Source organism: Python bivittatus, unplaced genomic scaffold (assembly GCF_059951505.1).
Source record: "Python bivittatus isolate LINGU-HERP-01145 unplaced genomic scaffold, Pbiv_v1 ctg000610_np1212, whole genome shotgun sequence".
Taxonomy (NCBI): Eukaryota; Metazoa; Chordata; class Lepidosauria; order Squamata; family Pythonidae; genus Python; species Python bivittatus.
In genome coordinates, this window is record NW_028277088.1 from 42891259 (window position 1) to 42918781 (window position 27523).

The 27523-nt window shown below is 40.0% G+C and overlaps 1 protein-coding gene across 1 annotated transcript in view; it reads right to left on the bottom strand.

The window, feature by feature from the left end:
* Positions 1–1341: 1341 nt before the first annotated feature.
* Positions 1342–27523, bottom strand: part of CPNE4 (copine 4) — a 195043-nt gene continuing 168861 nt past the window's right edge. The window contains exons 11-16 of the mRNA XM_088150532.1: positions 19010–19143; positions 9094–9148; positions 6514–6565; positions 5167–5300; positions 4347–4583; positions 1342–1900 (exon numbers count right to left, since the gene is read on the bottom strand). Of these exons, the coding sequence (XP_088006658.1) occupies positions 1769–1900; positions 4347–4583; positions 5167–5300; positions 6514–6565; positions 9094–9148; positions 19010–19143 (744 nt within the window). The 3' untranslated portion in view covers positions 1342–1768. The remainder of the gene's footprint in view (positions 1901–4346; positions 4584–5166; positions 5301–6513; positions 6566–9093; positions 9149–19009; positions 19144–27523) is intronic.

Below are 27523 nucleotides of genomic sequence, written 5' to 3' on the forward strand. Positions count from 1 at the left end.
CCAATATTTTCTAGTCCTCAAATAATCCAGCTGAATTGCTGGTATGTTCAAATGTCATTAGGAATTCTTTGCATCCGCTTTCCATTACTGGGTTTGTCTTGGAATATTTTTCTTATATGTTTACAATCAACTTAAATTAAGGAAAGATTGTATAGGCAGTAGTAATGTGCTCCTGCCATTAGAAACAAAAGAGACATCACATAGCAAAACCCACGTAAAGGAAGACATGTATCTTATGTATAGAAAAACGTATCTGTTTTAACTCTAGATAAAGAGACATCTGTTTAACAATAAATAAGGAGGCATCTGCTTTAACTCTAAGATAAGGAAACATTTGTTTAAAATAAGCTAATACATTCCATTCCATTGATAATGATTGGCTAAATCTTTAAACTATAAAACGTATAAAAGGGATACAGAGAAGCAGTCCATGGCAGCTGCCCATCCAAAGTTAATTGACAACTTTGGACTGAATACATTTTGTATGACCTCCATTGATTGTCTGTTGTCTGAATTCCTGGCTTGGGAATGAGCAGAGAAAAAAGGGGTCTGATCCTTCTGACAGTCTTATCTGTAGCTTTTCTGGAATGTAGTACATCCCTCCTAACTTCAGAGCATAGCAATTGCAGGCTTTTGAAGAAAACTAACAGTCTGTGAGAAGGTAATTCCTTTAGTGACTGGCTGTGTCAAAGTCATGCAAGATAGATTTCATAGAACCGACAATACAACAGACATTGTGAATGAAATGAAAGGAACTGAGCAAATGCTAATATTATAAAAAATTAGATATGTCCAAAATACAGGCCATCAAATCCTATAATAACTATGGCTATTACAACATGGCATAAATGCTACTGGCCAAAATCTACACACTTGTTTGATTGATGCAGTGTGATTTGCATGTTTGTGATTTAGTGCTTTCTGTGAAACTAGCCAATGTGGTTTGTAAATTAGAGTTTAAAGCTTAATAGTTAACTGTGGTCTATGCAAATAAATCATGGTTTAACATATTATGTAAACGCCACCATTAATAAGTATTGCAATAACTGTAGTCTCTTACTGTGCACTATTCCTTGTTTTGTTTTACATAATCACAAAGCATTCATACTGTTGGCTATGTTTGGGCACATTTTTTATAAGCAAGCAATTGTCATGCTTATTATACATATATTAGATTCATGCTTGAAGGTGTAATTTCCTGAAATAGTTTGGAGAATTTTGGGTAATAGAAATTGTCATTATTTGAAAATGGAATTGTTGATGAAAACATTTTAGCAGACATTTTAGCTTTGTGGCAAGAAATACACACAACAACTGCAAAACTGTGTTGTTTTTATTTTGGAACATGCAAAATACAATCCATGCGTCTGCCATTTTGAAAAATCTTTTCATTTCATAGCAGATAAACCCAAAGATATTTTGGCTATCAACTTCCAATAAATGTTTCAAAATGCTTTACAGTGTAAAGATAATAAGAAATTTAGCAAAATTTCAACAAACCTGTATAAAAAACAGATACAGATAACTTTTCGTTTCATGATGACATGCTGTAATGTAAAGAGTAATAATTTTGTTTGTTTTTCATAAAAAGTCTTCAACAATACAGTTGCTTAATCTTTACCTGCAAGCCTTTAGGCTACACATGCAAAAAAAAAAAAAAAAGGGAGGGGAATTTGAGATAAAAATCACGAAAACGTGCTATTTTCATTTTAAGTACAGTAATTGTAAATAGTAGTATTTCTGTACTCTGTCAAGTGTCCAGGGAAGTTCATGGAGCTAGTGTCCTGGAAGACTCATATTCTGACATACATTTTGGTTTAATCGCTTTGCCATTATAATAGTCGACCACTTGATTTGGAACTTCAGCCAAAACACTTTTTGCTAACGCAGCTGGGGATGCCTGCAAGAAATGGCAGGAAATAACGGATGTTAGTTCTGTGCAAATTGTTCCAACTTTTTTTTAAAACTGACAGTGCTGAGTTCATAACTATAGTTCATAACTAGCCCTTATTTCTTTCTTTTATATCCCAACTTTCTTCTACAAGCTCAAAATGGTGCATATGTAGAAGGGAGGATACTATTTTATCCACACAGCAATTCTGTGAGGTAGGGTGGGCTGACTGACTTAACACCACTTGGTGATCTCTATAATTGAATGGGAAATCCATTCTTCCCAGTTCAAGGCCAATCTCTTAGCCACTATTTTGCACTGGCTGATGAAAGGTGTTTTACCTCAATCTAGCCATCACTTCTGAAAAAAGTTATACTAAGTATAATACAGTATTTACCCAGAAGGAAAATGAGTCTGTCCCTCTCCTCCCAATAATTATGAATTAGATTGGGACACCATATATTCACTGAGAATATATTAATAGAGAAAGATATCATTGCAAGTGAGTGAATGGAAATTTGGGTGGAAATAATGAAAAGAAGTGGTTGGAATAGAGGCATTGTCAGGGGATGGAGCAAAGTCACTAGCTTGGTCTCCTATTACCTCCTCCTGCCCACCCTCCCAGCTTGTAGAAGGTCAGAATCTGCAGTGGAAAGCCCCCTCTGCCCATGCAGGCCCACCACACAAATGAAGGTTTAAAAAAAAAATCAGGATCCGCAATCAGGGAGGATCTCCATTGCAGATATTCCCTCTACATATAGCAAATAACAAAGAGGAGAATTAGGCTCCCATATTGACTGTATCCATCCACTGAATGGTATATCCAGTTCACCATCCCTTAAGCTCTCTGAGTAGATAAATATTGATATTACATTATATCATGTCCTTAGGTATTAGGTTTTACATGACTTCTATCCCCATTCTCCTCGGAGAGGGAGGACATTTCTTTATTTTTATACAGTGTATATCCTGTGGTATTATATGAGATATTACATGATTTCTACCCACCCCACCCCAATATCTCATACATGATGACATGATATAATGTAACATCTGCATCTCTCTACTTTGAGAGCTAAAGGAAAGCTTGACTGTAAATACCATTCTACAGACAGATTCTATATATACCTTCTTGCAACACTAGTGAGCATCAGGACCTGGATAGCTCCTATAGCTAATGCACTGTATATACAGTAATCATCTAAAGTGCAATGGTCCAATTCCAGAAAGAAGGTTTGAACCCTATAGAAACATCTGGTTATAGTCATGCACTGCCTCCTAGTGGTCAATACATGTTGACTGAGGGCCTGAAGACTTAGGCATACTTGTTTAGGAGTAAGAGCCACTGAACTTAATGGGACCTATTACAAAGTAAAAGTGCATAGGTTTAATTCTAGGTGAGTCCAGATTTCTAGCTTTTCCAGGGTAAGTATGTCTCTGTGTTTGTGAATGTATGCACAAGAGTCATTTGGGGGTGTATACATGCACACATACATATATGACCCTGTCCATTTATATGAATGTACACAAATATACAGATAGGTAAGTTGCACTAATTTCTCTGGGATTAGTGTTAGTGTTAGTGGCAGTTAAGTCAATAAGTTAGTGGCCAGCATGCAGGATATTTTGTGGTTTATATTTTTTTTCTGCTTAATCTTCCTTTTAGGGGAGAGGAATTGGCTCCTGAATTGAATTCAGGATAGTATTCTTTTTATAGTAGATTTAATACTATCAAATCCTTTAATGTACATTACATTTTTAAAAGTCTGAATCATGATTTTTGCTTTGTGTTCACACAATATTATTTTAACCGACACATGGCTCATCTCATTCGTGTCCTCCAGTGCTGGGCTATAATTCTGTAATACCCAGTCCAAAACGTTGAGTGTTACTCTTCCACCTCCCCCATCACAATTATCATTCTACAATATTGATTTTCACTGTTTTATGCTTCTATATTTCAATATTGTGACTTTTTCAGAAAATTATAAATTTATTTTACTAAATAAGTAATACTATTAAAATACACACGATCTACATTTTCTCTGATTTACTTGTTAGTTGTCTGCTGGTAGAAGAGGCAACTAATATGTTCCTCTTTTATATTGAACATCAATATAAAATGTTCCACAATTTATATTCTTCTATTACTTATGCCTCTGTGCTTAATCGAAGCCTTTCTCTCTTAAGAGAGGCTCAAATGTCATGTTTAGTTGAGAATAGCAAGAAATACTTTACATATGTTATGTTAGATGTACACCTAAAATAATGTAACAAACTCATATATTTACATAGACGAGCACTTAACATTCACCTCACTAAAAATCACCCTTGAATCTCTTTCTATTTGAATTATGTGTGAAGGTTATTATGATAGCTATAGCATTTATGGGTGGAATCCCTGAACTAAGAAATAATGCCTTATCAAAAAGAATACAATGGAAACAAATCTTACATGTTTGAAGTTTCTGAATGGCACAAACTGAACAATATCTCGTAGAACTGGTTCTCCTTTGGGAGACCGCAGGATGCCATCGTCCCCATCAAGCATCTGCATGTCACTGAAATCAGCATTTCCAACTCCAACAATGATGACCGACATGGGGAGGTGAGAGGCATGTACAATGGCTTCACGTGTGTCAGCCATGTCTGTGATGACCCCATCCGTCAGAATCAACAAGATGAAATATTGCTAAAGGGTAGAAAAGGAGCATCAAGATTTGAATGCACTTCTGGCAACCATTGGAGAAAAGCAGTGCTGCTGAGATTCCCTAGCAGCTGCCCACTGCAACTATTTTTACGGCACTTTTCACTAATGATGACAGGAGGCAGAAAGTTAATTAAATGTAATAAGAACAAACAAGATAAAATTACAAGATACACTTATTCTACAGGAGGTATGAAGGCAAGAGGAAGATGTGCTTCCTTGGGAAGAGTCATATAACCATTCATGTAGACTCAGCTCATTTAACATAGTGAGCCACAATGTGGTTTATCTGGCTTTGGCTCAGTGTGTTTGAATCAGCAGCTATTTGCTAAATCATGGTATACAGTGTGCTCTTCTCCCCATTTCCACAACGAAAACCACCACAACTAGAAAACACAAAATGTGTGCATTGAAAGAGGAGGAAATTCTCCTTGTATTATGCTGATACTGCCCAGATGCTGATCATCCAAGGATGGTTAAAGTATGTCAATGTGTATCTAATCTGGTGTTTCCTGCTGTCAAAAGGAAAGATAGCATAAACTAGCTTGCGCTTTTCCATGATCCTTACCGATGCCTCCTTGGTGTTTGTTTCTTCTGAGGCTGACTTAGCCACCTTTTGAATGATGGGAGCAATGTTGGTTGGCCCATAAAGCTGAAGCTTCGGGAGGCAATTCTGATATGCTTCTACAACCCCTTGAATCCCTTGTAAAATGACAACAAGAAGAAGAAAATAGGGCTGAAGGCAGGGACTGAGTAAATTCCTTGGGAAGGAGGACACGAAACGATTGTTTCCTCCAGGTGCAGTTTTTTTAAGTAATTCATGCAATCTTATTCATGGAAGTGATCAACTAGACAGCCTATTTAGTCTGCCCAGCCATGATTCTGAAAGAGTTGAAAGACAGCAACTCTCCCCGCTGACCTGACCTCTTTTATATGACACGTAATATATCATTCATGAACCAGCATTATTCCTGGCCATCAGCATTCAGCGGTGCATTTTGTAGATATTAACCATCCCAGATGATATTAAAAGCCTTTGCAAGTACAGTCATTTTACATGCCATAGAAGCTTTTGTTAATAATGTGAGCCTCAGAAAAATGCTATACCTTTATAGGCTTATAGAGATTAATTATTAGATGGAAATTACTTGGTACATTTTGTTCCCCCTCACTGCCCTTAGTAATTTTTGACTAAGCCATTACATGGCCTTTCTAAGGACCTGCATTTTATCATGAAATTTGAAATGGAAATCTTGGAGTAAGATCTAGATGTTGAGTAAGAATGATTTGGCATAGTTTGTCACTGATGCTGCTGTCATCATCATCATCATCTTTCTCAAAGAGAGCTATGTATCAAAAAATTATCTTTTAGAAAAGCACTTAGTAAAGCAATCAACTATAAAACACATTCCCATAAATGAAATAATTAAACCGGGGGGGTCTGCAACAAATTAAAACAGAGTTCAGCAACTAACTAGTTCTAAGGTCAGCTATAAATTATTAAATTTTTATTCTCATTTAATTGTTATATGTAATCTTTTCTGGATGCCCTGAATGATTCATATTTAAGGCTATGAAAATAATACCTATGCAAGAATTTGTCTTAACAATGAGTTCAACTACTGAAGGTCCAACCACCTTCAGTTCTTCAGGGAGATATCTTTCCCAGCTATACCTGAAAGCACTGGACATTGATCCAGTGCAGTTCTGTGAGCAGTACCCTACAATTAACAGTTCTTATGTGACCTTTCCACTGAGTATGAGCTGTAACAAGGCAAGCATACAAGGGACACTGAATATGAGATCAGTACTTTGCAGATACATAGATTCAAATATGCAGTTTGGGCTTAACAATTGATCAAAAGTAAACAGCCGAGCTGCATTATATCGTTTGCTGTAAAAAAAAGCTGGTTACCTGCACATTCTGGATTATCTTCATTAAAGTTGATTGCAAAATCATGAGATACCTGTGGACAAAGCCACCGCCCCCCCAACAAGAATTAGATACATTTTTTGCTCTGAAAAAAATTCTTGTTGTTTTCATCATCACTGGCAAGTGGAGAATTCAAATTAGTTTTCTACTAGACATTCACTACCAAAGGCTTAAAAATATATATATTTATTGTGTTGCTTCATAATTGTTGGTTTTGAGTATCTGCACAATTCAAGTCAAGAGTATTTTCTAAGGTAGAAAAAACAGGAATGGGAAAACATTCAGTCAATTCATATCTGAATGTGAAATTATCTAATTTTCTCTAATAATAACAATAAAGCATGTAAATTAGGGAAACATCTTAAACATATATTGAAAAACTGCATATACTCATGAAAACAATGCACAAGCTTTTTATTGAGGAAAAATACTTGAAAAAATGTGTGTAAGATTTAAAAAAAGGCATTTTCATGCAAAATTGAATTAATGTTTATAGAGCCAGCCTGAAAATTTCTGTAAATGCTTATGGTCAAATTTTTAGCCTTGGTATTAAACACTTAATAGTGTGATGCACGTGTACTGCAGTGCAATTATAAGAGAAAAGAAAATCATATATAGCATTCGAATGATCATTCTGTCAGTTCTTTTATTCCAAAGTATAGATGTTTGAATTTCTATCATCTTATTTGTTTCTCCCCTCACTTATTTCAATTTATGATTTAGGAAAAGTGCATTTCCCAATGGAATCTGAAACTCTTTAAATGGGACTGATATTATCTGATTTTTAGAGAGGTAACTGCAAACATCAGACCTCCAAGACTACCTTCTCCAACTAGAACTGACCCATCCATTACATTCAGCCTGGGAGACGCTGCTAATGATTTGGTGAGCTGAAGGAGAACAATGCCCCCAAAACTATACCATTTGACGATGCCCCCTATTTCATGTAGTAGCCTCTTTTCTGAAGTCAGGCTAGTACATACTCTGTTGACATTCAGAAAATTAATTGAAACAGAATTTTTCTGGAGAGCACAATTAGGTAGGCCATTTTTTTATTTCTTATTGTGATTTTTGACTTTTTTTTATACTTTATGATATGTTCATTTTTTATTATGTTAATCACTGGAAGTCCTTGGTGATTATGTAAGGAATGAATGAGTGCATACATCTCTTCCCTGTTTTTGTTTTTGTTTTAATTTAAGTTGGAAGTCTAAATCAAAACATAAGTTACATTAAGTTAACGGTCATTCACACAGCCCAGTAAATAATATTTATGTCCCAGAAAGTAGAATGCTGTTCTAAGCACTCATTAAGAAATACACCTTTCTTATCTAATGTCATATAACTAATTTAAATAATTTAATGCAGAGTATATAATGTGATATACAATAATATATTTAAGGTATCCTCCTTGATCTTGATGAAGGGAGTCATGGAGATGACCTTGGAGAAAACATCCAAAGCGATTAAGACAACAACAGGTACAGAAGCATGCATTAAGCCCAGAGAGATGGGAAGGTATTAGAAAAAGACTCAAACTGGCTCTCCTCAATTCACTGACGAATAAAAGGGAGGGAAGGGAAGATTTGCAAGATTCTGTTACTATAGCTTATTTCAATAAAGTACAGTTTTAGTCTTCCTATGGAGTCATTTTCCTGTTCTAATCTATCTCATAGGGCTAACAGTCTACAAGGTCCCTAATCTGTCTTTATTTCATTCACAAGATTCTTTTCAATTAAAAATCATTAGAAGGTGACATATTGCAAAGCAAAGCCCCTATTGCAATCTGTCTTTGGAAAAATGTCCCCTAGACTGGCATAATAAAATAAAATAAAAATGATGCATGATTGGAATGCAGTGCTTTGTTTGGAAACATGTCCACCCATGGCTAAAAATGAGAGGTTGTGGGATAGCAGACAGAACTTTGGGAGTCCAGAGTAGGTGGCTAGGGCGGCTTACAATGTGCTCACAATTGTACTCAGTTGTCAACACACCATTTTTTCAATGAAGCCATTTATATCCACCAGGCCAAAAGATTGCCTGTATGTGGTCCTGTTAACATAATATACACATGCTGCTTGACATGCCCTCCATCTTTCTTTTCATCCCCAATACTTGGAACCCATTCTTGAATCACAAAACATAGTCATCTTTGTTCAGAGGCTTTCACCAAGGTTCTTCTCAGAAATTATTTTAATTCCAGCCCTCTGAAGCTCTGATAACCACCCAAAATAACAACAGTGCTGTACGCTAAAAATAAAATTGGTCACAACAGGGGGGGAAATTGAGTGGTATGGGAAACTCTCTCATATGGTAATATTATGTGAAAAGCCTTTAAGGCCTTAAAATTATCTTCACTGGGTTGGAATTCAGAATTATCATAGCATGATGTTATTTGAGCTGAGAGCCTCCAACCTGTAAATCATCTAGGTGAATCTAAAATTGCTACTGCCACTCCTCTTCATTCCCTCCTACCATTTCCACCACTGCTTCCCTCTCCAGTAATTTATACATTATGCTTGAGACAGCAAAAAAATGAAGAAGATTCACCTGTTCACCTACTTTATAGTCCGGAGGTATCCTGGCTCCAAAGCCATACACTGGGAACATTTTATCACTGAAATCAAGATAGACAGGGATTGTTGAACTTTGTTATACTGACCTCATTTCATCTTTCCTCATCTACCAAATTAATAAATAAATTACAAAGCAGAAAAAAAAGTTTTGTAAGAATAAGTAAGTTATTCTCTCATTCCTATATAATTTCAAACTAGCCTGTTCATTCATGCTTATGTTTATCAGAGATTTTGAAACAAATAATTCTACCATTTTCCTAAAGCTACTTTAATATTTCATTGTTTCCGTTTTGTTTACTCCTTGTCATTTGTAAATTGCTAAGACATGGACTTTATCTCAACATTTAAACATTTGATTAGTGCTGTCTGAATTTGTTGCCTATTATACTTTGTAGGCAATGCCTGATTCTACCAATTATGTAGTTTTGGCCTACCTCAACTTGCAAATATAGATTTCTCTATATGAGATAACTAGTTAAGTTCCATTTCTTTAAAAAAAAAAAAAAAAGGTAAAGATGCCTGAGTTGAACTTGATTTCTGGTGACTGCATCCAGGTTCTTGGAAGTGTTATGGAAGTAGTTCGCTGTTACCTTTTTGGATTTTTCTTTTATTTCCCAGTTTATTTAACAGCCCTAGAATTCCCAGTCAGGGAGTTCCAGTACTAACCTGGACTTTGGATATCAGTCAAGGTTGACCAGATGTTGCCATCTAGTAACATCTTTTTCAAGTTGAGCTTGAGTTCTAATGCCTGCAACGCTTGCAGTGTTCTTGGCATGATTGCCCTTGTCTTCTTCAGGAATTTAATTTTAACTTCCCAGTGTAAGAAGTGAAGAAAGTATATGTATCATAATGATGCCGTAGTGATAAATAAGACAAATTGCTGCTTAGGTGCCTTGGGGAAGCTGAACTTGCTGACTAGTAAGAAATGGGTGCTTATAATTGAGCTTTAAGTATGTGAAAATAGAAAACACAAATGTGCTACCTATAAAGGGAATAATTAATGAACTTGGGGAATGTACTTGCCCTGACATTAACTTCTACAAGGTATTTCCTAATGAATTAACTAACAAATACTATCCCCATAAATTTATCTGATTAACAATAAAAGCAGCACTGCTGGCAAAGGAATGCCTGTCTCCTCATCCATTAAATGAGTCTCAAATGTGCAAGCTAAGCACAAAAACACATTTTTACCCATGAATACAAAGCAAGGAATAAATGAGGGACTGAGAATAAGAAACAGTGTAGCTACATTCCCATAAAACGGGAAGCCGGGATTCCAGAAAATCTGCATTAACAAGCTATTGACTAACGCAGACAACCTGAGTGCCCCTGCTGGCCCCTCATTAGCTATATTGATTGTCCACATTCTGTGATAGATTAAAACACATATTGTACATGCCAGCATCTAAAATGTTTAGGACTATTCAGGAACTTTACAGCTGATCAGCAAATCAGTAAACATTTGTTAGAAGGCCAATAGGCTATTATTCTGGTTGGCTCTACTGATCTACAAGGGAGTTTCTCATTATATTTAAAAATCAAACCAACACAATCATCATCTGCAAAAGTACATCCACAATCTATAAAGTCAGGCCTTCACTCAACTGGCAAGTATTCAGTCTCCAAAAGTAGGAGCTCAAACTCAACACCTCGTCTCCAATGTGTCATGCCGCCCTTAAGGTATCACAGGTGCTGCTCCTTCAAGGCCGCCACTTGCTCCAAGCACCTGTTGGAGATTGAATCTGAAGTGCTGCACAGCCTTAATAAATATTAGTTCATTAAAAGCCCAGTTCTATATTCTGTTATATTATGGAAGCAGACCACAGATTGGTCTAAAGGAGAGATTTAACAGAGGTAAACAGTTAGACCAGGGATTCCCAACCTTGGCAACTTTAAGAGGTGTGGACTTTGTGAGAAGGCAGGGAGAAGTGAGGGCCTCAAACGAACCATGTTTGCTAGGGGAGAGCGCTGTGCACCATGGGGCAGCCTTGGGGGGACGGCAGGAGGGAGGATGGGCAGAAGGCACACTCGCACCAGAGTGGAGAGGGACGGCAGGAGGGAGGAAAGACTGCAGGCAAGAGGCACGTTCGCACCAGAGTGAAGAGAAACGGCAGGGGGCGGCTGTCGGGTCAAGTGGGGATTGGAATGTGTATTGCGCTGATTGGATTCGGAAAGTGGAATGTCTGCGGTTTTGCGGTTAATTAGCGGCGCTCCAGGGCAGTAAAAAAAGGTGAGATTGTGAGCCAAGCCCTCGTAGGAGGGGGACAGATAGGGGGTATAAAAACCTGTCAGACCTTGCTTCGGGGTTCCTCCATTGCTGCGGGAGGGACCCACCTTTGCAAACGTGCCCAATAAAAACTTCTGTCTACTGGATAACCGAACCCGTGTCTGTCGTTTTCTGACAAAATTGGCGAGCCAGCCAGGAGTCCTCGACGTGGACCGGACTGTGGGGAACCGGTGAGTAATCGGCCGTAACACCCCGTTGAGGTGTCTCCCGTTTTCCCCGGAGTCGGGTCCAGGACGGGACTCCAATCGCCAGTCAGACAGAAGTAAAGAGGAAGTCGGCCGACGAGGGGACCTCCGGGAGGTCTGGTGAGTACAGCCTACCCATAATCTCGGGGAGATTAGCGTGGTTACGAGGCGTTGGACGCCGCAAGGGGACAGAAGAGTCCGGGACCTTCTGTAAGGTGGGAAACGTAGTCAGGAAGGATGGGTAAGGCGCAGAGTAAGAGTGTAAGGCCAGGGGCCAGTGGGAAAAACGCAGTAGTGTGAATCCCCATGGATTCTCCATTAGGACAATTGTTGCAACAATGGGAGACACCCTGGTTGTGTCCATTCACCAGGGGTCTGGAAAAACCGACCATGATAACTTTGTGCACTAAAGAATGGCCAAAATATCCACTAGTGGACCCCGAATTCCCCTACCATTGGGATACTCTTGGAATCCCCAGTAATTACTGGGTGACCCAACCAAAAAAAAAAAAAACTACATTGTGGAGCATAAAATGTTAACACAGGAACCCTATGTGGAAGTCTGGTTCCATGTTCATTGGGAGGGGCCTCGACCCAAGTTAGCCAAAATTTTTGTCCAAAAAGAACAGGAAGATGAGGAGGACCTCTGGCTGACTGGACCTCAATGGGGGCCGCCACCTCCTCCTCCTCCTCCTCTTCCTACCGCTCCCCCTCCGGCGCCCCCACCCTATCCCGGGCTGCGGAAAGAGCTGGACCAGCTGAACCAAGACATTCAGAACTTGCCCTTTATTCTAAGGTCGGCCAGTGCCTTCCCCGTCCGGGAAGTCCCGAACGGAACGAACGCACAGGGGGTGACCGTCACCAGTTACGTAACGGTTCCCATCAAACCCAGTGAGTTGAGGGAATTAAAAACGACCCTCCCTCGTATGCAAGAGAACGCCCATACCGCCGCCGAACAATTGGAACTTTTTCTCGGCCCGGTGGAATACTCCTGGGGGAACTGAATTACATTTTAGCCCACCTCTATACGCCGGAAGAGAGGGGCCAGATTTGGCGAGCTGCGCTCGGGGCTTGGGAGCAAAGGAATGCAAATGTCCCAAATGCCCTGGCCGCAGATACTAAATTCCCTCTGGCAGACCCAAATTGGGATCCCAATAATGCTGAACATTGGGAGAACATGAGAGGAGTTTCCCCCTGTACGACTAGGGGGGTCATGGTTCCCCAACCGGGACCCACGGGGAACCCTTGGTAAACATCACGGTGGGTCCCACTGGCGAGGAACAGCAGTTCCTCGTGGACACCGGAGCCTCTCGAACATCGCTGTGCCAACCGATCCCAGGGATTGCGAAATCCCGGGGCACGTCGGTATCGGTGATGGGGGTGGGAGGCTCTCCGGTCAAGGCAGACGTACTGGAGGGAGTGAGACTGGAGTGGAATGGGAAGGAGGTAACTGCAGATGTGTTACTGATCCCACAGGCGAGAGTGAACTTGCTGGGAAGGGATCTAATGGGTAGTCTAGTAGTGGAGTTGTGGAATGTGGAACAGGCAGAAAGGATGTGTTTGTTGCGAGAGGCGGACGTGGAGGTTGTGAACCCTGAGGTATGGGCAGGGGAGGGGGGGGCGGGTCGGTTTCGCATCGCCCCAATTAGCATCCCCTTGAAACCAGGGGTGACGGGTTTGTGGCAAGCCCAATACCCGCTGTCCCGGGATGGGAGGCGTGGGCTGAAGCAACAACTGAGATGGACGGTGCTGCCCCAGAGGTACACCGAGAGCCCCTCTTGTTTGGACAGGCATTGGAAGAGAAACTCCAGGGGTTCCGGGCCCCTGGGGGTTCTCGGGTGCTGCAGTATGTGGATGATTTGTTGGTGTCTGGAGAGAAGGAAGTAAAGGTGAGAGAAGACTCAGTGGCTTTATTGAACTGGTTGGCTGAGGAAGGATTGAAGGTGTCAAAAGGGAAGGTCCAATTTGTGGAAAGGGAGGTCAAGTATTTAGAACATGTACTCCGGAAGGGCGAGAAGTTGATTGATCCTTCTCGGATACAGGGGATAATGCAGTTGAAGCCCCTCATACTAAAACGGAGGTGCGGCGGTTTCTGGGTCTAGTAGGATATTGCCGGCTATGGATAGATGAGTACATGAGCAAGGCTCAGTTTCTGTATGAGAAGTTGAAAGGATCATCTGACAGGGTAGAATGGACAGACGGGGACACAGAGAAGTGGGGAGAATTACGAAGGAGCCTGGTGACGGCCCCGGCTCTGGCTCTACCGAACTTGGCCCCCCTTTCACCTATACGTTACAGCCCATGGGGGAACTGCCATTGGAGTGCTGACTCAGAGACGGGCTGGGAAATATCAACCAGTGGCCTTCCTGAGCAAAGCCCTAGAACCAGTGGTGAGGGGATGGCCGACTTGTGTGCAGGCAGTGGCTGCCGCTGCTGTGCTAGTGACAGAAGGGAAAAAACTCACTTTTGGGAGCCCCGTGATTGTCCATTCAACCCATCAGATCTTAAGTGTGCTTAGCCAGCAGGCGGCTGCTTGGATGACAGAAGGGAGGATGTTGAAATATGAGACAGTTCTCCGGATAAGTCCTGATGTGGTGGTAGGAACAGACAGGAATTTGAACCCAGCGGAGTTTCTTGCGGGGGAGCGGAAAGAATGGGAGCCGGCGGAGCACGAGTGCTCCACCCTGTTGCAGCTGCAAACAAAGACCCGGGAGGACCTGCAGGAGGTCCCGCTGGAGGAGGGTGAGGTCTGGTTTGTGGATGGGTCTAGCTGAGTAGAGCAGGGACAAAGGAAGTCAGGATATGCGATAGTGACGGCGGAGGGAGAGACAATAGAGAAGGGGGCACTACCAGCGGACTGGTCGGCTCAGCTGTGTGAAGTGCACGCTTTGAAACGGGCACTAGAGTTGGGAAAGGGAGTGTCCCTCACCGTCTACACAGACTCGCGATACGCCTGGGGAGTAGTGCACACTTTCGGGAAAATTTGGCTGGAACGGGGTTTACTCACAGCTGCTGGAAAGGGAAGGTTGCAGGGAGGAAGCAGGTCATTGGGTTACAATTGAGGGGACCCCAGTAGTGAGCCGTGCTGACATGAGGGGGATGGTGGAGAAACTGCACGAAGGGTCTCACTGGGGGGTGCAGGCTTTGATAGACACTGTAAAGCCGTGGTACTGGAGCCTGGGGGTTCGATGGGAACTCCACACCCCTTGGCATCCTGACTCCAGTGAGAAAGTGGGAAGGGCCAACGGGGTGTTGAAGCAACATCTCACCAAACTGGGATTGGAAACAGGGCTACCTTGGACAAAGACACTTCCGGTTGCCCTGCTTCGAATGCGGACAGCCCCTCGCAAGGATGTGGGGGTCTCCCCATTCGAGCTGATGATGGGAAGACCTTTCCTGGCTCCAATGGGAGAGCCTATCCCCGAGCTAAAGGATGCCTTCCTGAGAAAGTATCTCTTGGTACTGTCACAATCTCTCGTCTCTAAGAAAACAGGGACTCCTCGCTCAACGGCCCCCCTTGCTGAAAGACCAACACCCCCACAAGCCAGAGGATTGGGTCCTGATAAAGACGTGGAAGGATGAGAAGCTGAAGCCGTCTTGGGAGGGACCATACCAAGTTCTCCTGACAACTGAATCAGCGGTTCAGACCTGACAGGGGGGTTGGACCCACTACCATCGGGTTAAGCGAGCTCCCGACCCCCGACCATGGACTGCCCAACCGGGAGACGGACTCAAAGTAAAACTTAAAAGGAACTGAACTAAGGCAGGGGAGGAGATGACCAACATAAAGGCGTAGAATTGGCACAGACAGCTTTGATCACTGGGGATGATCCCCGTGGGGGGGATGTTCTATCATTTTGGGTCTTCTCCCATACCAAGACCCTGGACTAATCAAAGGCAAATGGCTCTAAATCTCTTGGGGATAACCAATGCAACTCAATGTGTATATTTCAACAATACCCAGAACCGTACCCCCATTGCCCTCAAAAGGTCCTGCTTTCACTTGTGGAGGGGTCTATAATATCCCTTACGCCTCAACCCCTCTATACCTACCTAAAGGTTTCTTTTTGTTATGTGGACATGAAGCTTACACCTATGTTCCAGCCTATAGTTCAGGGGCCCTTGTGCCATAGGGCGCCTGACCTCTCTATATGCCCTGCCTCCAATGCAAGCGCACCCATCAAAAGAAAAAGAAAAAGGGAGCTGCCATCTGATTGTGAGAGTGATGTGACACTCTTGTCCGAAACAGAAGCCATGGCTCTGGCCCTCTCCTTAGTAGGGGTTCCTGCACTAAGTGGAAGGGCTTACCTGGACCTAAGGAAGGTGGCCTGCCTCCTGGCTAAAAGTGTCAACCTTACATCCTCTCTCATTGCAGCCCTCACTGAAGAAGTCACTGAGATCAGGAGGGCGGTCATTCAAAATCGGATAGCTATAGACTATCTCCTATTAAGGGCAGGACAAGGCTGTGAATCTTTTCAAGGTCTTTGTTGCTTTAACCTAACCAACAATGAGAATTATATTGAAGCAAAACTAGCCAAGTTGAAGACCTTAGCCTCTCGCATATCCGAGGATCCAGAGGGATGGAATTGGTCGTGGCTCACTAGTTGGTTACCTAACTTTGCTTGGTTAAAACAACTTTCTGTACTAGCCATTGGCTTCATTGCCTTACTGGTCCTAGTATGTTGCTTAATGCAATGCCTCCCTGCTTGTGGGAATTACCTGTCCCAGTGTGTGAAGCCCCGGGTCCGGGACGAGGGAGCAATCCTGTTAGTCAGGTTTGAGGCCCAACAGAGGCGTGAAAAGAAAAAGGGTGGATTGTGAGAAGGCAGGGAGAAGTGAGGGCCTCAAACGAACCATGTTTGCTAGGGGAGAGCGCTGTGCACCATGGGGCAGCCTTGGGGGGACGGCAGGAGGGAGGATGGGCAGAAGGCACACTCGCACCAGAGTGGAGAGGGACGGCAGGAGGGAGGAAAGACTGCAGGCAAGAGGCACGTTCGCACCAGAGTGAAGAGAAACGGCAGGGGGCGGCTGTCGGGTCAAGTGGGGATTGGAATGTGTATTGCGCTGATTGGATTCGGAAAGTGGAATGTCTGCGGTTTTGCGGTTAATTAGCGGCGCTCCAGGGCAGTAAAAAAAGGTGAGATTGTGAGCCAAGCCCTCGTAGGAGGGGGAGGACAGATAGGGGGTATAAAAACCTGTCAGACCTTGCTTCGGGGTTCCTCCATTGCTGCGGGAGGGACCCACCTTTGCAAACGTGCCCAATAAAAACTTCTGTCTACTGGATAACCGAACCCGTGTCTGTCGTTTTCTGACAACTTCAACTCCCAGAATTCCCCATCTAGCATATGCTGGCTGGGGAATTCTGGGAGTTGAATTCCACACCTCTTAAAGTTGCCAAGGTTGGGAAAACCTGAGTTAGACTATGCAGCCTTTCAAATTCAAAGACAAAAAGATGCTTTGCAGCATTCTAGGGATAAATGTAGTCCCTTTCTATAACTCTTTCAAGCAGTTGCACTTTTCCTGAGATTGGAAAACACAGATGCCAATGTATACACAACTATTTTATCATAATTTGGGACATCTGAAAAGAAGGAAGAGGTGCAATTTTAAAAATTAACAGACCAATTTCAACATGTTTCCAAAATTGCTCTTTAGCATAAATTCATCCACTTGGGTGTCCAAGGGGAAGGAAGAGTAAGGGGGAGCAAGTCATGAGGACATTGTGCAAATGATATGACTGATATAATTTGTATCAGCTGCAGACCTCATGATACACATAACTCCTAAATAAAGGTATTCTACTGAAGGTTTCTCAATTGCCAGCTCCTTGTTTTCAGCTCTAACCCTAGGCCTTTCAGATCACTTACCCTACACATTAAAGATACGGTTTTCAAGTGGTTAGCTATTGAAAATTAGTGATGTGTTTAGCCACTGTGATACAGTGACAAATTATGTTGCAACCCATTTTGGGAACAACTGTAAAGAAAGATTAGGGGCCTGTCAACAGCTTCATGGCAGATACAGGTGACCTGTGGGCCTATAGATTGCTTATCCTTGTCATAAATTATTATATAATTTGGAATGAAGGGTAAGACAGGTACAATACCTGGGATTAGGTCAAAACATATAAATTAAAATTATGAGTTGCAAAGAAAGGGAAACATAACAATTCCCAGGAATGTACATTGTCATGAGGAAATAGGAAATCCTAAGTACCCTTGTGTGTTCATCCTCACTCTTTCTAGTAACCTTAAACTTTGCTTAATGAATTCTAAATTGGAGACCTTGTCTATTGACTAAAAATGCAGGTCCTACAACTATATTAAGAAATGATGTTGTATGATTTTGCGGACAAAGAGTTGGGTGACAGCACTTGATAGTAATCAGTTCTTATCCAAGCCTTTGGCTGCCACACACATAATTGTTGGCTCTCTGGAGATTTTATTCTAATTTGCAGAAGTTTCATTTATGCTACTCCAGCAGTGTTCAACTCAAGTCCTTCACTTGTCTTTGAAAGAAAGCTTCATTATGATGCAAATAGCAATCCTGTGAAGTAGGCTAATTACATGGAAGACACCAGAAAACGTCTCAAGAATAATTCAGAAGCAGAAGTAGCATCAGTCTGCCAAGGTACTCATTGTCAGTGTGATATTTCTATCTGATATATACATTCATGATATTTCATATGACAGACATTATCATATATTTCAAGTGAACAGAAGAAATGCTATTTATTTACAGTGCAAATTGTAATATTAAACATATAACATAGAAGCACCCAATGAATAAAAGGCCCACATCCATGCATGCAATTTTACTTTATTATTGCATACCACTTACAAACAGAATATTTGATAAAAGCCTTGGAATAGCCAATACCAAAGGCTTACAAGTGTGTTAAGTAGTCCTTAGTCTGTATTACTTATCAATAATTATTTGGATCATGACTTAAAGTACAATGAGGCACACATAAATTCAGGTTTATCCTAAGTTAAGACCACAAATCCAGAAGTCCTCATAATAATCTACATAGAGACTGCTTTGCTCAAATGAGTGTTATGCCAAATCAGACATATGTATGTCTGTTTTACATTTAAAGGTTGATGTAACAATGGAAGTGGGGACTACTTGAAAATATGCATGTCCAGATGTATTAAAGCAATGGTTGATGTTCACACAGACTCCAAATTTCTGAACAGCATTTATCAAGTTGATCTAGGAATTTGTAATCAAGATCTCACCAGGCTGTATTTATCAAAACTCTGTACATAGCCCAATTATGCTAGAATGCTTGGAGTTTTTCAGTGCAATAGAATCAGTATCGCTCTACAGTATTGCTCTCTATATCAATATCCAACTATCAGCGTTATCATATTACTTGATGGGTATTTAGAAACTACTCTGAAAGAAACATGATGAACTTTCACCTGTCATAGTCTTGGCAGATCTCCCCAACAGCAACCAGTGCCTTCAAGTATTCATTTGGCTGATATGGATGGATGTAGTGAAGTGAACAGCTGTTCCGAGGATCACCATTTGAGGCTGTGAAATCTATAGCTACCTAGAAAAGAAAAAAGAAAAGAGTAATATACATTTTATTATGTTTGTCTCTATACTTCATGGTATCATCTTTTATCACAACCAATGACAAATACTGGAAGTGGAGAATGTGAAACAAGAGCTTGTTGTACAACACACCTATATTGTGCTACGTTTCCTAATCAACTGCTGGTATTTTATAATGCATTTAACAATACCAGAATATAAAAGTTCTTTACTTATATTATAGATGTGTATATTTTTATCCAGCCTGTCCACTAAAAATGCCTAGGCAGCTTACAATGAAAAAAAAGTAAAGAAAACAAACAAAAAATAATTCACAATATAACAACAGTTAAAATATAGCAATACAATACACATTTCAAAGTGGTGGTAGCTAAAAGCATAGTAAATTGAGATGACATAAAGAACAGAAATCATGGTCTATTAATTCTCACTTAAGTGCTTTTCAATTAGATCATAATATTTCTATATTAAGATTGAACAGTGCTGACTTCCTTTCCCCTCTAGTCCATGCTGTGACATTCTGTCCGTGGAATGACACAATCGGTATTGTGTAGAATAGCCTTCCCCAACAAAGCAAGTGTGAAATTAAGTGAAATCTTCATGTCAGCCAGCTTCAGCTCCTGATAGAAAGGTGAAATAGGTCCCAGAGAAATAAATAAATACATACATACATAAATAATGTTCATGTATTTGTTAGATTTATATTCCATCTTTCCTCCAAAAACTCAAAGCTGTATATGTGTGTACGTGTATATGTATTTATTACACACACCTGCACTTTACACTAACAACTGGGCTGCAAAACCCCAGTAAGTTTTATGTATCTCTTTGCTGCCATCTAATGGACACCTGGAGCTTTGCAGCTCACTTTCTAAATGTCTTGTGAGAAAACAAACTTGTGTAAGAAAAGTGTGTTTTGGGGAGGGTCTAAAGAGATTTGGTGAATATACATCTGACATTACTCTTTATTATTATTAGTTGGAGATGAACTTAGTTGTAAAAAACCACCCCTAAACACTGCCCTTTTTCCTTTACCATTCTTAGGGTATTTTAATGGACACCTCAAGTACAGGATACATTGGGACACACGTTCAGATGAAGTTTTCAGCAGTAGAACATACGTTTATACTCATGTCTATTAATACAGAAATTCATTCTTGCTTTCTCAGACACCATTTTGACTTTAACAGCTAAAAAAGGAGGGGGAGTGCCTCCCCCTCCCCTACATGGTTAAACTGTTGGGAATTGAATATTCTAGCTGTAAATTGGATACTCAGAAGGTTCTTATTCTGATTTTTGTTTTCTTTTTTAGGTTCTTGCTAAAGACCCATTTCTTCACTCAGGCTTTTCCTATGTAAGTGATATATATGAGTGATTTTCTCTCTCTCTCTCTCACCACTCCTCCACTTCTGTTAAAAAAATTTATATTGAATATTTACATTATTATATTTTATGTGCTTTGTATTTTTTAAAATAGATTTAAGTGAACACTATGTATACTACTTTGAGAAGTGAATATGTTGTACAAATGGATCAAATAAATAGTTAATCAAAATACCAAATCACTTGAAGATTTATCATTCTCGTCTTTGCCTGTTCCTTCTATATTTGTTCCCAGTTATCTAAAATGAGTACCTGGATTATAGGGGAAAGGTTACAGGGCCTTTGATGCAATCTGTAAGACCCATCCTCGATTTCTCCAGTATAACCTCTTCATTTATAGTCAAAGATCAAAAAGTAAGAAAAGATATAGTAGCAATAATCACAAGTAAAAGAAATAAAAACACAATGTAAAGCAAGTAAAAGAAGCAATATAATAAAAGAAGATTGGAGAAAATGATCTGATATGGTTGAGATTATCCATACAACCCTCTAAAATAAAAGCTAAGCCAAAAAAATCTCCTGCTCACTCTTCTGAAAACAGCTATGGGGACTATCTTAAAAACAAGCAAGGGAAACATTAAACATAGATGGAAAAAAATAATTAGCCTGGTTAAACTAATCCATGCAGAACTATCTTCAACCAGACACACAGTCACTGAGAATCCAATGGGAAAAAAGAGATAGGGGAATTATTGGAAGCAGGAAAGGAGGGCTGTTACAAAAGGCTGGGAAACACTTTGAACCCTTAGCACAATCTAAGACATTATTTCACATTGGAGGCTAATTTTCCAGGCAAAATGCAAATGCATTTTAAAACTAAACATACTGCAATAAAATTATGTTTCTTTGTTTTATTGTTTTAATCAAACTTATGGCAGTAAAACAAACGAAATGCAATGCTTCTTTCAATTATATTACATTCATTTGTCTAAGTCTAAAGTGCTGAGAGCTTAATCTAATCCCTCACACTCAGGTGCTCCATCTAGAACACAATCATGGCAAAATAAAATATTCTCCACTGTATATATAAATTTAAACTCCAGGCCTGTCAGATTCTCATGTTCATTTCCTTCTCAGTGTTAATCATTACTTTGATTACTATAAAACTAATCACTGGTATTCTAATCTAATCACTTTCCATCCCCACATTATTTTATAGGCTAATTAAGAGCTGGAAGGAGAACCAAAAGGCAATTCAAATTACAGTAATAGTAATAGTAGTAGTAGTAGTAATAATGCAGATTATAAAACTAGCTGCAAAAAAGATTCAATAGCACTACATAGGTTTCCATTGTAAAATAAAACTCTACTTACACAGCATGGAGAAAAATCATAATCAGGTGCCAGGGAAATCTTTCTGGGTAAACATTCCACAAAAACTGCTACTAAAAAGATTCTGCCTTTCACCATTACATTTCTTGGCTCTGCTGTGGCATGTTCTTGCTATCTCTTTTTTTAAAACGTCAGATCGCTGAAGTTTCAGATGGCACAAGGTGTAGGTGTTAGATTCCTATCTGAATCAATTATAGGACAAATAATACTCCAGCATAGAAGGAGCATTTCCTTTGATTACTTAGACACTTGGGCTCATTTTAAGATGCTACTTTTATTTTAAAAGAATGCATTCCATTGAAGGCTACCCTATTTCCACTGGTCCAATTATTCTTCAATATTTGGGAAACTTCCTTTGTAACTGGGATGACATTCATATAGATCAGGGTATTTTCTGTGGTGGTATTTAATTTCCAGATTTGTTCTGCACAATAACTTTGCAAGACTTCTTGTTCTGCCAAATCTGAGAGGAATAATATGGTGGTTTTAATATAATTTTCCTGAGTTCTTACTTTATTAGGTTTTATGCATTTTTCATCTCTCTCCATCCCTCTCATTTATGTAAAACTAATGCTGAATTCCTTTGAGGATGACTCTATCATAACCTTTAAAATTTCCTATGCTCTCAGCCAAAACATTTTTTTTGAAGCCAAGAGATTATCCATGCAGAACTAATAGTTTGAAATTCTTCATATTTACATATATCAAAATTTTGATTTTCCATCAAAATACTTTTATACAGCTGGTAGTATTTCAGCTTTATACAGTTTTATAAATGAGGTATCAGTGTATGCCAAGAGTATATACTCCCAGCAGGGCCACCCAAGGCATGGTTATCCCAGCTGCCCAGTTAAAGCAGGCAGGCATATATATTGTGCAGCAGTGATATAGGAAGATGCTGGAGGCAGAAGATCATTTTAGTGATAACAGCAAAGGAATAATTTCATACTGTATGGGATGGTAAAGCACTCCTGTATTTTACCAAGAAAACCAGATGGATAGAAAACATTAAATGATATAGTGCAGGGTGATGGGCCCCTCAGGTTGGACAGTACTCAACATACTACTGAGGAGAGTTGAAGATCTTTGCAATACTAATGGTGTTTATGATGTGATTAGGTTAGAGCCTTTGAGATATGCAGTTACTGATGTTGCCATACAGGAAAAGAAAATCTGAAGCTGCAAAGATAGAATTACAGTCAGAACATGGAATGAAAGAAACATGAACATGGGAAAGGTCAACACAGTGAAAGATGAAATGAATGTTAGGCATCAGCAAATTGAGATGGAATGGAATTGCACTCTTAGTCAGAAGATCAGACTGTTTACTACTCAGGACAAGAACAATAAAGAAGGAATGGTGTTGTCAAGGATGAATGTGAAAAGAGACTGCCAAAGATTAAGAAACAGAAGAAAGCAAACTGGATGTCAGAACAAACCATGGAGGTTGCCAAGAAGAGAAGAGAAGCCAATGCCAAGAAGACAAATAGCTCAGGAAGGAGTTTATCAAAGAATTTCAGAGAGCTGTTAGAAGAGACAAGAAGCATTATTACAAAAACATCTGTAAAGACACTGAAGATGGAAACAGACACAGAAAAACAAGGAAAGTTTTCCAGAAGCTTGGTAGAGCACCCCATGAAGGCCTTGGAAAAGATATTCAAGTGCTGTGATGTGTCTATACCTACAAAGATCAGAATCATGCAAGCCATGGTATTCCCTGTGACTCTCTATGGAAGCGAAAGTTGGACTTTGAAGAAGCAAAATAGGAAAAGTATTGATGTTTTTGAACTTTGGTGTTGGAGAAGACTCCTGAAGATATCATGGATAGCCAAGAAAACAAGCAGATGGATCACTGAGGAAATCAACCCTGAATGTTCCCTCAAGGCACAAATGACCAGGCTCAAATTATCATACTTTGGACACATTATGCGGAGACCTAGCTCTCTTGAGAAGTCTATAAAGTGGGGAAAAGTGAAAAGAAAGAGAAAAGGACAATCAGCAGTAAGATGGGTGGACTCAGTCACAATGGTGATTGGGTGTACTGTTGGAAGACTGGAAGGACGAAACTGGGGAAAGATCCTTCTGGATAAAATCTATGTGGTGGGATAGACAGTACAATCAATCAATCAATCAATCAATCAATCAAAAACCAGGAATTGGGAGAAAGAAACAATATGTTCAGTGGAAGGAAAAAAATCTCGTGGAAACATAGTAAAAATTGCCTGTTCCTGGGGAAAGGGGGTATTCTTCCAGATAGGTCAGATAACAAGTTATCTAAGTTTGCTTCAACAACCCCACCCCAATATGTTGCTATTCTTTCATATGTAAAATATAACTCCAATAAACTCAGCTATGATCCTTTTGTATAAAAGTATTTGAAATTTTCATTGAAGAAACAGAAAATACAGATTAATATTTGCGTATATGTAATGAAAATGTCCGCTTCGTGGATCACTGCCTTGTCGTGGTGAAGGGGCTTGCGTAACTCAGTGAAGCCATGAGCTGTACTGTGCAGGGCCACCCAAGACGGACAGGTCATGACAGAGAGTTCTGACAAAATGTGGTCCACTGGAGAAGGAAATGGCAACCCACTCCAGTATCCTTGCCAAGAAAACCCCATGGACAATGTTAAAAAACTGTGGCAAATTCTTAAAGAGATGGGAGTACCAGACCACCTTACCTGTCTCCTGAGAAATCTGTATGCGGGCCAAGAAGCAACAGTTAGAACCGGTCATGGAACAACCGATTGGTTCAAAATAGGGAAAGGTGTACGACAAGGCTGTATACTGTCACCCTGCTTATTTAACCTATATGCAGAGTACATCATGAGAAATGCCAGGCTGGAAGAATCACAAGCTGGAATTAAGATTGCAGGGAGAAACATCAACAACCTCAGATATGCAGATGACCCCACCCTAATGGCAGAAAATGAAGAACTAAGCCTCTTGATGAGGGTGAAAGAGGAGAGTGCGAAAGCTGGCTTGAAACTCAACATTAAAAAAACTAAGATCATGGCATCTGGACCCATTAATTCCTGGCAAATAGAAGGGTAGAAATGGAAGCAGTAACAGACTTCATTTATTTGGGCTCCAAGATCACCACAGACGGAGACTGCAGCCATGAAATTAAAAGACACTTGCTCCTTGGGAGGAAAGCTATGGCAAACCTAGATAGTATATTAAAAAGCAGAGACGTCACCTTGCCGACAAAGATCCGCATAGTCAAAGCTATGGTTTTTCCAGTAGTAATGTATGGCTGTGAGAGCTGGACCATAAAGAAGACTGAGCACCGAAGAATTGATGCCTTTGAACTGTGGTGCTGGAAAAGACTCTTAGGAGTCCCCTGGACTGCTAGGAGGTCAAACCAGTCAATCTTAAAGGAAATCAACCCTAATTGCTCATTGGAAGGATTGATAATGAAGCTCAAGCTCAGATACTTTGGTCACCTAATGCGAAGAGAGGACTCTTTGGAAAAGAACCTGATGCTGGGAAAGATTGAAGGCAAAAGGAGAAAAGGACGGCAGAGGATGAGATGGTTAGATAGCATCACTGAAGCAATGAACATGAAACTGAGCAAACTCAGGGAGGCAGTGAAGGACAGGAAGGCCTGGCGCAATATGGTTCATGGGGTCACGAAGAGTCGGACACGACTTAACGACTGAACAACAACAAATGAAAATGTAGAAATTATTTGAATGATATCTCTCAACATGTTATGTTAAAGTTATGATCTTCAACTGGGTTCTTTAACTATTCCACTTTGAATTCTTAAAGGAGCAATCATTCATATGATGCTGATGACTTTTATGTTTATAACAGGAGCATGAAGAACACATTTTTCCATCCCTAGGGATTTTGAAATAGAGAATCTGAGGCATTTTGGTAGTGCACAAAATTTATTGGGATAAATATATTTGGCTATAAAACAAATCTAGGCAATGTACAATATTCTCTGATAGAATGACTTGACTTTTAAACTAAGGGCTGTTAGCTGAATGATGTAATGGTGTCTTTAAATGACACAATTATCCATGAAATATGAAATAGAAATTCTTTATCAAATTCCTTTGATAAGAGTGAATAAGGAGGGGCCATCTGAACTTCCCTTTACTGCTACTAAATTCATATCTACAAAAGGTAGACACTGACAATGGGATTTCAAACCTACAAGATATTTTCAAATCTTCAGTCATGCTCCAGTCAGGCTTATGGGAAGCCTTACTCTTCCCTCAAAGAGAATTTGCAGCATCTGTTTCTCTCATAATATTTCCATTTGATTCAGGTGAGCCAAGTGAAAATCTGCCATATAAATTTCATGACATTAACAGTAGGGTGAGCTATGGGATTATTTTCCCGTATCTGCTAATACAATGTTGTAGAATCATTTAGTCAGTTAAATATCTGTCATTTTAAAAAATAAAGCCCTCCCTTCAAAGTGACCACAGTCTAAAAAAATGGTTTTGAAAAAAACAAACATTTGCTTATATTTATCCGATATGTTCTTTCTAGCGAACATGGTATGCTTACAAAGGCGCATCTTCAGAAGACTCAATTTGATGCTACAAAAGCTCTCATTAGCTCTTCAAATTAGCAGGTACATCATACTATAGCTTTTTGTTCACAAACCCATGCTTAGCAACTTAGCTCCCTCCCCTCTCAAACAGCCTTTCAGATCACAGCTGCATTGTATTGTCTGCCCCCTGCTTGAACTCAATGAAGACGTAATTAATTTGAAAACAAAAAGAGAGTGGGCTGACTTTCAAAGAACTTCAGAACTCTGCACCTGTTTCTGCAGAAATACTGTCAGTGCAAAATGTAGTCCTTAATCTGGTATCAGAATCCTTGTGAATTACGGTTCCTGTTTTCTACTCTGGAAATTGCCACCAACATTACAATCATTATTTTATTAAATAAAATCAACTGTTAGAATTGTGAATCACTTTTAACCCACAAAGCTTGAAGGATTAGGGTACATTTTTGCAAAACAATATCTAGCTCAGTCAATATTCCCAATAGTTTGTTAACAGCTTTTAAGGTAAATTCTGAATAATGTGATACCGTTGATTTCCATGAGACATAGAAACTGATTCTAAACATGCTTATTTGGGATTAAATTCCACTGAGTTCAGTGGGACGTATTCCAAAGTAAAAAAAAACAACAACACTGAAAACCTTATGGCATCTAAACAATTAACAAATGCCTTAATGGCATAAATTCCTGTGGGCTTTCACTAGACTAATTTATATATTCTGAGGACATCTTTATAAAAATCTGATTTGTGATATTCTTATCTGTTGTTATAGGATCAGATTTTCCTTGAATGTTCTCCCAGAAAAAGTGAATCTGACGAATTTTGGGAGCGAAAGTCCATGCACACAACTTCTCTTAACACTTGGAAGACACATATTTCCCAATGTTTTGCCCAGGATCATGGCCAAACATTTTATTGTCAGGTCATTATCTGCCCTAAGAAACAGGAAACGTGAACAAGAGGTCACTGTTATTTATTAAGTTTGGTAAGATTGCCATGTGGCTTTTAATATTTGAGGACATCATGTCAATAGCAAAAAGGAATGTGTATAGATTGATCTAGGAGCATAGGTTCATCTTTCTCAGTGTTTATTCATATGCCCATTCTGCCCTCTCCCCTTCATGGATCA